This window comes from Pleurodeles waltl, chromosome 5 (genome assembly GCF_031143425.1).
Source record: "Pleurodeles waltl isolate 20211129_DDA chromosome 5, aPleWal1.hap1.20221129, whole genome shotgun sequence".
Classification (NCBI taxonomy): domain Eukaryota; kingdom Metazoa; phylum Chordata; class Amphibia; order Caudata; family Salamandridae; genus Pleurodeles; species Pleurodeles waltl.
Genome location: NC_090444.1, coordinates 86,158,033 through 86,170,040, shown reverse-complemented (window position 1 = coordinate 86,170,040; position 12,008 = coordinate 86,158,033). Strand labels below are relative to the sequence as shown.

The window sequence follows — 12,008 nt, the reverse complement described above, 5'->3', positions numbered from 1 at the left end:
GGCGCGAAACTGGACAAAGGAAAGGGGAGTGACCACTCCCCTGACCTGCACCTCCCCTGGGAGGTGTCCAGAGCTCCTCCAGTGTGCTCCAGACCTCTGCCATCTTGGAAACAGAGGTGCTGCTGGCACACTGGACTGCTCTGAGTGGCCAGTGCCACCAGGTGACGTCAGAGACTCCTTCTGATAGGCTCCTTCAGGTGTTAGTAGCCTATCCTCTCTCCTAGGTAGCCAAACCCTCTTTTCTGGCTATTTAGGGTCTCTGTCTCTGGGGAAACTTTAGATAACGAATGCAAGAGCTCATCAGAGTTCCTCTGCATCTCTCTCCTCACCTTATGCCAAGGAATCGACTGCTGACCGCGCTCGAAGCCTGCAAAACTGCAACATAGTAGCAAAGACGACTACTGCAACTCTGTAACGCTGATCCTGTCGCCTTCTCGACTGTTTTCCTGGTGGTGCATGCTGTGGGGGTAGTCTGCCTCCTCTCTGCACTAGAAGCTCCGAAGAGATCCCCCGTGGGTCGACGGAATCTTCCCCCTGCTACCGCAGGCACCAAAAAGCTGCATTACCGGTCCCTTGGGTCTCCTCTCAGCACGACGAGCGAGGTCCCTTGAATCCAGCAACTCTGTCCAAGTGACTCCCACAGTCCAGTGACTCTTCAGTCCAAGTTTGGTGGAGGTAAGTCCTTGCCTCCCCACGCCAGACTGCATTGTTGGAAACCGCGTCTTTTTGCAACTACTCCGGCCCCTGTGCACTTCCGGCGGAAATCCTTTGTGCACAGCCAAGCCTGGGTCCACGGCACTCTAACCTGCATTGCACGACTTTCTAAGTTGGTCTCCGGCGATGTGGGACTCCTTTGTGTAACTTCGGGTGAGCACTGTTTCACGCATCCTCGTAGTGCCTGTTTCTGGCACTTCTCCGGGTGCTACCTGCTGCTGAGAGGGCTCCTTGTCTTGCTTGACGTCCCCTCTCTCTCCTGGTCCAATTTGCGACCTCCTGGGCCACAGCAGCATCCAAAAACGCTAACCGCACGATTTGCAGCTAGCAAGGCTTGTTGGCGTTCTTTTGGCGGGAAAACACTTCTGCACGACTCTCCACGGCGAGAGGGATCCGTCCATCAAAGGGGAAGTCTCTAGCCCTTTTCGTTCCTGCAGAAACCTCAGCTTCTTCTGTCCAGTAGAAGCTTCTTTGCATCCACTGCTGGCATTTCCTGGGCGTATGCCCATCTCTGACTTGCTTGTGACTTTTGGACTTGGTCCCCTTGTTCCACAGGTACCCTAGATTGGAAATCCACAGTTGTTGCATTGTTGGTTTGTGTCTTTCCTGCATTATTCCTCTATCACAACTTCTTTGTCTTTGGGGGAACTTTAGTGCACTTTGCACTCACTTTTCAGGGTCTTGGGGAGGGCTAATTTTCTAACTCTCACTATTTTCTAATAGTCCCAGCGACCCTCTACAAGGTCACATAGGTTTGGGGTCCATTCGTGGTTCGCATTCCACTTTTGGAGTATATGGTTTGTGTTGCCCCTATCCCTATGTGTCCCCATTGCATCCTATTGTAACTATACATTGTTTGCACTGTTTTCTAAGACTATACTGCATATTTTTGGTATTGTGTACATATATCTTGTGTATATTTCCTATCCTCTCACTGAGGGTACACTCTAAGATACTTTGGCATATTGTCATAAAAATAAAGTACCTTTATTTTTAGTATAACTGTGTATTGTGTTTTCTTATGATATTGTGCAAGTGACACTTGTGGTACTGTAGTAGCTTCACACGATTCCTAGTTCAGCCTAAGCTGCTCTGCTAAGCTACCATTATCTATCAGCCTAAGCTGCTAGACACCCTATACACTAATAAGGGATAACTGGGCCTGGTGCAAGGTGCAAGTACCCCTTGGTACTCACTACAAGCCAGTCCAGCCTCCTACATGCGCTTTTATGGGCGAATTGGGAGAGGTGTGAAGCAACATGAAAAGTGAAGAAGCAGGCATGTGAGGGCGAAGCAACAAATTGGAGAGAGCAAGAAAACACATGCAATCCCAAATATAGTACTTAAAGAAAATGAATAAAAGTAATTCCCAGAAAACCTACAAGTCATTGATAAAAAAAAAAAATGCTAAACAGACTATACTCTGGGGAAAGGACAAAGACAAGAATAGGTTGTAAAGCCATTGAGTAAGATGCAAATGAGACTGACAAGAAAACTAACAGATGAGCAACATGTTCAACCTGAGCCTACTCGAAGTATTGGTATTCGACAACAGACAGCTAAAATCTGGCTTGAGACAAGCTCTAATTAAGTCTTAAACATTCATAGATGAATTTATTTGTAGCATAAGTGTTATCGAAGGCATAAACACATCACTAATGGTCATTTTTTCTCTCATTTATACCCCTTTCAATTTGGAGGATGAAATCCTTAACAAGACTGAATAGCAGGTAGCTTCAACTTCAAGAAAGAAGCTTATAAGGAGCAATTCATTTCAGCAAAGTAGGATTTCACCTGACAAGGCAACAGGACTGAAAAAACATGACACTGTTAGGATGGAAAGATACTTACTGAAGCGTGCTGCCCATGATGCACTTGTGATGGGGAGGCTTCGGATAGAACGTGTCAACATAGAAGCCATTTTTAAACCTACAAAAAAGGTGGATGTGAAAAAGAATGTTATTTGACTATTGCTAAAAAAAATAAAAACTACAAATTCGGATTAATCTGGAAAGGCAGCAGGAACCGTCTAAACCCATGTACTTTGGGAAATGGAGAGACTAACACAACATGACTTCCATGAGACCATCACTTGTCAACATCAACGTTTCAAATATCTTTGGTTTTCCATTCCATGATGATGACAAGGTATCTTGGTGCTACTGACAGCTAACTGATGTTATCAAACTCATTGGTTTGCTCTCACAACGGTGAAATTCTGAATGAGCCAACTGAAATTTGAACATGCGCCAATGGAGTTAAGCACAGATCCCTGGAGTGGATGCATTAGTTCACTTAGTCACGATGCTTAACAGGGGTGGGGAATTGTATAAACTAAAGGATTGAGAGTAGTGCTTTAAATTAAAATATAGAAGTGAAGGTACCCAAATCGCCATGTCTGCTACTCGTGAGAAGTGATGGTACTCTCCCATTAAATGTTTTGCAGACCGGCTGAGCAGTGTAGGTACTCTCCCTTACAAATATAAGAAGTGTATGTACCTGCCCACTTAAAGCAGTGGTTGACAGTGTGCAGAGAAAACCCTTCTTGAGAATAATGCAACCACCTATGCCTCCCTGGAGTTCGTTATCACTAGGCTGTCAACCTAAAAACAATATAAAATCTCAGGTGCAGTTTCACATGCTTCTGAATACTCCCTAACAGGCATAGCTGGTATTTTTATGTTCCTATAGGTACAAGTATGTTTTAAAAAATCGTCTAAATTCGGCATTTTAACCCTCATTAGTACAGTACAGTTCATACAGTGAATGTTAGAAGAAAACACTTCAAAATGTGTCCTAGAGCTGCCCTAACGAATTAATGATAGTTAAAGTAAAGAAAGACAGACAGCCCAGGCTAACAAGGAGTTCAGTGCACTTCATACAAGGTTCTATCGAAGAAAAACAAACAGGCCTTCGCAGACTTTTCAAACGTAAACAAATACCCGGTATTTTTCTGGGGGAAGGCGACAACCCTCCCTCGGAGGGATCTCCGGGTTGCCCGGGCTCTGCCCGAGGGGACAGGTCTGCGCCAGGCCGCGGGGAGCGGAGTCTGCACCGCCCCTCCCCGCGGTCACCTTTCACCTAGTGCCGTTGGCAGCGAGCCCTGGAGAGGATGCAGAGTGTGTGGAGTGCCCTGCGGTGAGAGAGGGGAGATGCCGTCTCTCCAGAGGGGCCCGGCTACCGGGGCGTGGCCCGGCCCTGGGGCCCCTCTCTGGCCCCGGGGCCCCGCACTCACCCGCTCGCGGTGACTCCTGCCCGGTCAGTGCCTGTCCCTCTCTCCCCGCCTGACCTCCAGCTGCGGCGTGCGGAGGTGCTCAGGACCCGGACCCGCCCCGCCGGGCTGCCCTTGTCACTGCCTGATGCGAGCGCAGACCGCCCGCCCTGTACCTGGGGAGAAAGGGAGAGTGAGCAGTTGGGACCCGGTGAGGCTTCGGACACCGGACTGGAGATGTGCGGAAATGGGAGCCCGGGGGCGGCGTTGTAGTGCGGAGCTCGTCCCGGTGCAGGCGGCGCCGAGGACAGCCCGGGGTCCTTGTTGAATGGGAGCGTCAGGACCTGGCAGGCTCTGCCTGTTGCACTCACTCACCTCCAGGCATGGCCGCTCTTCGAGGCATCGGGGCTCTGCGGGGCTGCGCCGGTGAGAGCCAGAGGGGATATGATGGGGGCACAATCAGGAGAGGCGGCGGGGGGCTGCGCGGAACCGGAGGGGCATGAAGGGGAGTGGCAGGGAGGTGTGGTTCAGTGGCTGAATGAGGGGTGCACAGGAGGGAGGCCGGTTTGAAGGGTGCACAGGCTGCCTGCACCCTGAGAGGGAGGCCGGGCTGCCTAGACCCTTAGGGAGAGGCCGGGGCTCTGAATGGAGCGGGGCTACTAGACTTCTCACCGCCGAGGGGGGGAGGCAATTCAGGGTCAGGTTGTCAACTTTCAAATACTTAAAATAACGGGTGTCGAGTACAACACTCCCATGTTCTCTAAACCGCAAATAGTTGCTATGGGCAAAGTTATTAGAAAGCTGACATTGTGGTGCTTTGTGCTTCTGTGTGCCATGCTCCTGTGAGTGCTTGTCTCTTGCTAGCTGAGCTGGAAAACATGACAGGTCAATCACCAGATGTATGGAGAGTGGGAGGCCTGGTGTGGGGTGCAGGGGGTGTTGGGCAAACAACTCAACGTGCAGAAGAATGCAGGGTGCACACTGAAGACCGTAAGTACCGGGGGCGCTCTGCTTTATCCGTGACTTCAGTCTTTCAGAGTAGTCATTGACGTCTGTGGAAATATTGAATTTGTCTGAGTGGATTTAGGATGCTATGTAGAAATATATTTTGACCCTAGTCCTGAAGATCGTTGTGTAGGTTGATATTTGGGGTCGAAACAGCGACTTAAATAGTTTTGAACTGCACTTTATACAGATGTATACCGAAAGTGCACCTTTATAAAAATTGATGGTCTTAGCCAGAACTGTGGTTTCCTGTATTTTATGTTGTCCATCATTCTCACGTTTAGATTAGTTTCCTTATGAATAAGAACCAGATGCACATTTTAGCTATTCTGTTAACAAGGTTCAAAGAATACTAGGTTTCCCCTTGTTTTATTTATACTGAACATATCCCGTTCAGATTTCCACTCTGCCCCACCCCAATAATTCTGCAATTTACCTGTCACCTGATTGCATCTGCTGCTAGTTCCTCTACCCCCTCCTTGGTTAGTAACCTTCAAGGTCAAAGTTTGAATACCTCACCATCAGTGACTCGGCTCTCCTGGTGCCGCAATAGGACTGTGATATTCTTTTCACGCTGCCTCCCTTTTAACGTATCTTCATCAGCGTTTCTCAGAATTCTTTGTCAGGGTAATATGATTAAATGTTCTACACTCACTAAGCATGTTTTGTATATTAATGCACATATTGAGATCTTGTTATACTAATACCTCATGTTCATATGACTGGGTAAATCTGAAGCACATATTTATATGTATGGGTAGTTGTGTAGTCCTAGATTTTTAGGACCAGTGTGAAATTGTCAAACACCTGACCAATATTTAGAAAGAACTACTGACTATTGTCCGTATTGATGCACAGTCTCCACAACAGTAGATCATCCCCATCATATTTAAACAGATGCATGTAAACTCGGTGATATTCGTAGAGGTGATGGAAAGGCTCAGCCTCGTAATCTGAACCATATATATTTTGGAATACATGTTTTTTGCAAGAAAGACTGGTTCATGTGGCATTCACATGGATTCTTGCTGTATTCTTAAAGGCAGTTTTAAATCATGCTTTTTTGGATAGAAAGAGTGATTCATGTGGCATTGGCATTAGTAATGACACTTTTTATACATGCTTTTTGGGAAAGAAAGACTGATTCATGTGACATTAACATAGATTCTTACTGTATTCGTAAAGACACAGAACACCCTCCTCTCTTTTTCCTTTTGTACCAGTAGCTCATCAAGTTATGCAGTAGATGTGTTTACATACATTAACTACACTGCAGGTCACTCAGACTTGCCAGAGTACGTGGTGTAAGAGGTACACATTTCTGGGCACCTCAAAATTCTATAAACAGAAGAGTCTCTCATTTTTTATTAATGTAGTCTGTGTGTACCTGTCTTTGTACATCACTTTCACACTCTGAGTGGCCTTGTCAGTGCTTTATAAAACACCAAACAGGTAGTGAATGAAACTGCGCCCCAATTGTTGAGCTTGAGATATTTTGCCACTGATCCTGGCGTTCATCCTACTATTGCTTGGCAAACAGGGTCATACACAGCCCTTTCAACCAATGACGTTCAGAGAAGCAAGTGTTGGCAGTCATAGGCTTCTCGTAGACGTAGTGCAGGGGAAGGAGCTCAGCTGTCAACCAGAAAAACACAATTCCAATCCATGCTTATATTTTTTATAAAACAAAGAACAAACTGGACTAAAGTGGGGTGGCTTGGATCCCACTTTGCTACGCAGACAGAGGAAATTGATCCATTGACCCAGTCTTAAGAATCTGTTTGAGTTGGTTCTTTAATCAAGGGTCCATTTCAGACTGATCTTAGGACCCAGCCTCTGCCTTAAGTGATGCTCCTAGTAGCAGATATCACTGGGCTGTCTCCAAGCCGGAGCATCCGTACCTTGGGCACAATGAAGTGTGAGGTTTCTGCATCAGATGGCCAGCAGCCTTTCTGAAGCAGTAATCTGAGCTAGACAAAAGATTAGGGCTAACCTAGAAACATCAGCATCTTGCTCATCAGAATCTGCAGTTCCAACCTTCACCACTAATGTCCAAAAAAGGCAGCACACTAGAAGAACTAATCAACAACCTCTTGCTAATAAAGTCTTCATAAGATTTCTAAAGGTAGCTTTGACTTATCCTTTTCTGTTGAGTGCCTGGATGGGGTGTAGCCACCATTGCTGTAGGAGGTGCAGTGCACGGGGGCCCAGAGCCCAAAGGGGGCCCTTGAACCCGATAATAATTGTATTTTACCACATCACCAAGTCAACAGATCCAATTTCCTTGCCTGTACAGGGACCATGGCATCCTTGCTACACTACTGAGTGTCTGGATCTCCACCCATCAGCCATAAACATGCATGCCGTAAGTACGCTTCCACCCTCTATGGAAGCTGTCCTGATCCTGCATCTCGCGCCAGGCCAAACCAGGGGTATCCATAATGGATCCTACTGGTGTCAGTTCTCAGACTGAGAAAAAACCTAGTCTTATTATTGTACATGTACTGCACAACCTCAGCATACACACCATGTCAGCACTAGGTTCTGAGTTTCACATACTGAACTTTACACAGGGGCTGTCTGTAGGTCACCCTCTCACAGATGAAAATTGTCAAGACTTGGTACAGTGTTAGCGCCTCTGTACTTGCTAAATCCAGCACAGGGGTAGTAGTCCTTTGTCCACTATGGGTGCACGCTTGGTGCGTTTTCCGGGTCGCAGAACGGTTCAAGACCTTGCATTATCAGGGCCAGGCTTCCGCCTCTTTGCCCTCGGGGCACGGATTCATGTTACTGCAACATGGAGGGGACATTCCGGTCACAACAGAGATCCTTGTAGCAAGATTGTTTAGTTGAACTTTATGTGAACGTATGACTTAAACCTTGTGCGCTATTTTTAAGTGCACACCACCCGGGGTGTGGATGGAGTTTTGCGGATAAAGTTTCTCCATCGAGTGCAGGTGGAAATCACGGCTTTTTTTCTTTTCTGATAACTGCCTGGTTAAACAGAAGTGTGGGTGGTGAAGCGCCCACTGTGGGAATGATGCTTACTCCAGCCAGGAAGCGCCCGCAGTGTGTGGAGTCGCACCTAGCGCACGGGTATTCCTGCTTATGACGAGCCCCCTCCTGTAGAAGGCCCCCGCCTCGGCGCTGGGGGGATCTGCGCACCTGACGTGCCACCTGAGGGCGTCAGCGGCCTCTGGTCGCCGCCGCCGCCGCTCACGCGCCGCCTGGAATATGGGACAAAGGTCGCAGCCCGCCGGCTGGGGTGTGTGCCAGAGGTGACCGAGCCCGGGGCGCGCCCGGGACCCGCCCCCTCGCCACGCTGCTCCGCATTTTACCTTCTCTAGCTCCTTGCACTTATGTTTAACCTTGAGCCCAAGGCAGGCCCTTCCTGCACGCTGCATAGGTGTTGCAACCACCTCACACAGCCTCATCATGCTGCTCCACATTTTATCTTCTGTAGCTCCTTACATGTTTTTAACTTTCAGCCCAGGCAGCCCCTTCCTTCATGCTGCACACTGTCTGCTGCCCCCTCACCCAGACTCATCATGCTGCTCCACACTTTATCTTCTGTAGCTCCTTATATGTTTTTGACTTTCAGCCCAGGCAGCCCCTTCCTTCATGCTGCACAGGGGCTGCTGCCCCCTCACACAGCCTCATCATGCTGCTCCACATTTTATCTTCTGTAGCTCCTTACATGTTTTTAACTTTCAGCCCAGGCAGCCCCTTCCTTCATGCTGCACAGGGGCTGCTGCCCCCTCACACAGCCTCACCATGCTGCTCCGCATTTTACCCGCTTTAGGTCTTTACAGCCCGCCTTTAACCTAGGGCAGCCCCCAGCCCCTTCCTTCATGTTGCACACTCGCTGCTGCCCCCTCACACAGCCTCGCCATGCTGCTCCACACTTTATCTTCTGTAGCTCCTTACATGTTGTTGATTTGTCAGCCCGGGCAGCCCCTTCCTTCATGCTGCACACTCTCTGCTGTCCCCTCACCCAGACTCACCATGCTGCTCCACATTTTATCTTCTGTTGCTCCTTACATGTTTTTAACTTTCAGCCCAGGCAGCCCCTTCCTTCATGCTGCACACTCTCTGCTGCCCCCTCACCCAGACTCATCATGCTGCTCCACACTTTATCTTCTGTAGCTCCTTATATGTTTTGGACTTTCAGCCCAGGCAGCCCCTTCCTTCATGCTGCACAGGGGCTGCTGCCCCCTCACACAGCCTCACCATGCTGCACCGCATTTTACCCGCTTTAGGTCTTTACAGCCCGCCTTTAACCTAGGGCAGCCCGTTCCTTCATGTTGCACACTCGCTGCTGCCCCCTCACCCAGTCTCGCCCTGCTGCTCCGCATTTTATCTTCTGTAGCTCCTTGCATGTTTTTAACTTTCAGGGCAGTCCCATCCTTCATGCTGCACAGGGGCTGCTCTCCTGTACTCGGATTCCCTTGTTTTCAAGTTTCATGGTTTACCATCCTTATTTAGATGAGACCTCTTCTGTGCAGTCTGAGGCGGTGCCTTGATGCAGGTGCTTCAAGGTGAGGAGCTAATCTGGTTTAGCCGGTTTAGTGCATCTGCTGCAGTAATCTGTCTGGAACACACGAGGCATGATTGCATTCCAGTGGGACACCGCCGACCTTTCAAGGTCAACGGATTCAGGACTAATCTGGCCGCTATTTTAAGTACTACAAGTTTGTGGTACAGCGCCTCTTTTTAGTTCACAGGACCGATTTCCTGCATTGTGAAGAAGTTTGCAATCTTTTGGCAGTCACAGGGCTTCTGGCATCGTGCAGGACCACGTGAGCAAATTAGGTGTCCGGGGTACTGTGATTTTAGGTTTCAACTTCACTCGTAATTGAATTTGAAAGTATTCCTCTTTAGATGAATATATGGGAACTGTATTTCTCTCTTTTTTTTATGTGCATCACAGCCCCCCCACGCTATATAGTTTGAGCAAGCTAATTTTGTTTTCAGTGCCAACGTACTGTGACAGTTTTTGTGTCAAACACACTGACATAATCTTACTTTGATTTTTGTGTTCTTTTTTTGAATGTAATACGCTTTACTCTTTACATCTGAGGTGGCTACGAAGGAGAAACCTGTTTACAAACCAGCCTGCTCGCAGGACGTTTGTGGGACCATCTGAGGGGCACCTGAGGATAGGAAGCTGCTCGTGGGAGGGTGTCACCACCATACACAAGGTTTAATTACTAAGTAAATAGAAGACTGTCTGCCAAAGGCTAAAGGAAGGAGGGCATGTGCTTTCACAATATAGACTTTAACATCTGTGGTACAGTATGGGTGGGATCAGATCCCTTGGATAAGGTAGCGAGTCCGATTCGTGGTCGTGTGGTTTCTCAAGGTGGGCATCCATTCATAGTTCTGATCAGAGGAATGAGTGTGTGGATGAAGGGAGCTCGGTGGAGGCGGTCCACTTGAACATCACTAACCTTTCCAGCCGTCCCACAGTGAAAACTGGTGTTCATGATTGTAGCTCAGGTGATAAGTCAGTGAACTGAAGATGGTATGCAGCCGCCTTTCTTGCATCTTAACATGGGGTATTCCCCTTAACGCCCAACTGGTCACCTGCCTTACTTATTGAGAGTCCTGCAGACGATGCAGCATAATGTGCAGTGGTGCTCCTGGTCACCACAGTTAGAAGCAATAGAAATTACCAGTTTAAAAAGCTTTGTGCAGAGTCCTTCCCACGTGCGGAGTCGCCCAGTGGGCTATTACGAAATGGCTAAAGTCCATCTGTGCCCAGATTGTTTTGGGTGTTAATTGCAAATCCCAAATATTTTGGTATATCCATGCAAGGCTCTAATGCTCAGTCACCATGTTTTCAAAGAGCTCACAGGCCTGGCTCAAATCTTTAATGAGATAAATCATTCGAAGGGACATTTTGTGCTAATTTTAGATCCTTGTGTGTTAGTTGGATTTACCTAGTGCAGTACGGTAAGGCAGGGTCAGCACTCCACAGACCGTCCCGTTAACAGCATGAAGTGCCAGGCTTTGTTCTAGATAGCACCCCGTTCCGCTGTCCAGTGGGACCTTGAGGGAGAAGGTCCGAATCAGAAAGTTGTTAGTAGATTATGATCGGAACGTCTACTCTAGACGTTGACTATTGCTGAAGGTGCAATTACAATTTGTTAATGAAAATTAGTTTATTACTCTTCTCTCCAATTAGAATTGGGGGCTAAGATTTGCCCCCAGTCTTGAAGTTAAGTTGTTTCAAACTAGTTACCTAAAGCACAAATATGTCTCTGATGTAATTCAGAATGTGAACAGTCCTCTCTGTTTACAAAGTCGGATACCGAAGGTCATCTCTTTGCCATGTGATGAATTAATATGCAGGTTGTGCAAGTTGATCTTTTATTTATTTATTTTCTCGATTCTGTGTGTGGGAAGTCTGATAGGGGACCTCGTGCAGCTTCTCTAGTCTGATAGAGACTTCTAGATGCAGATTCCTCACATTTTTAATATTCCACAAGCATTAGGCTGGAAACTTTTTAGCCGCACCTAGGTGCACCGTCAGGTGGCGCCATGTGGCACAAGACTAATGCCTTTCTGCTTTGGAAATGACGTGGACCCCATGTAGGTGCCACCTCTTTGTGCTGACATCAGTTCCTTTCTACACCTCCAGATGCAAATCTGGAGCTCCCTTCATGTCTCTCAGAGACATTTACCTCAAAACTTTCCTCAGTGTGCAGAGTATATCACCCCAAAAACACCTAGAAATTTTCCTGGTTGCAAACCAAATGGTAGGCTCTTGGAACAATAGGGCGGACAAACTCCACTGTCTGCACCTAACAAATCATGAGTGGCAGTTACACACAGAGGTGGTGTAACGCCTCTTCTGCGTAGGGAGAGAACCTTCACTCAATCTGTTTTCCACCAGCAAGAACGTGCAATGTCGGGTCTTCTGCCCGTTGGAGTTTCCAAGGCGTCTCTCTCTCTGAGACAAGTTTCGCCTTGTGTAGAACTTGGGACTCCTGTATACCTTTCCACCCATAGCCCTCCTGTCCTGTGTTCTCAAGGAGATCAGGACTGACTGGGCCCAAATCATCCTAGTGGCTCT

At 47.9% G+C, this 12,008-nt stretch overlaps 2 protein-coding genes across 3 annotated transcripts in view; one reads left to right on the top strand and one right to left on the bottom strand.

Annotated features, from left to right (window-relative positions):
- The window catches only part of HADHB (hydroxyacyl-CoA dehydrogenase trifunctional multienzyme complex subunit beta), a 103,404-nt gene extending 99,345 nt beyond the window's left edge, over positions 1-4,059 (bottom strand). Inside the window, exons 1-2 of one of the 2 annotated variants that reach the window (XM_069233660.1) lie at positions 3,950-4,059; positions 2,566-2,643 (exon numbers count right to left, since the gene is read on the bottom strand). In XM_069233660.1, coding sequence (XP_069089761.1) covers positions 2,566-2,635 — 70 coding nt within the window. In that variant the 5' untranslated portion in view covers positions 2,636-2,643; positions 3,950-4,059. Of the gene's footprint in view, positions 1-2,565; positions 2,644-3,656 lie in introns of both variants that reach the window. The other variant, XM_069233661.1, reaches the window with a different exon arrangement.
- Positions 4,060-4,140: 81 nt separating this feature from the next.
- The window catches only part of HADHA (hydroxyacyl-CoA dehydrogenase trifunctional multienzyme complex subunit alpha), a 109,114-nt gene continuing 101,246 nt past the window's right edge, over positions 4,141-12,008 (top strand). Inside the window, exon 1 of the mRNA XM_069233659.1 lies at positions 4,141-4,351. Within this exon, the coding sequence (XP_069089760.1) occupies positions 4,309-4,351 (43 nt within the window). The 5' untranslated portion in view covers positions 4,141-4,308. The remainder of the gene's footprint in view (positions 4,352-12,008) is intronic.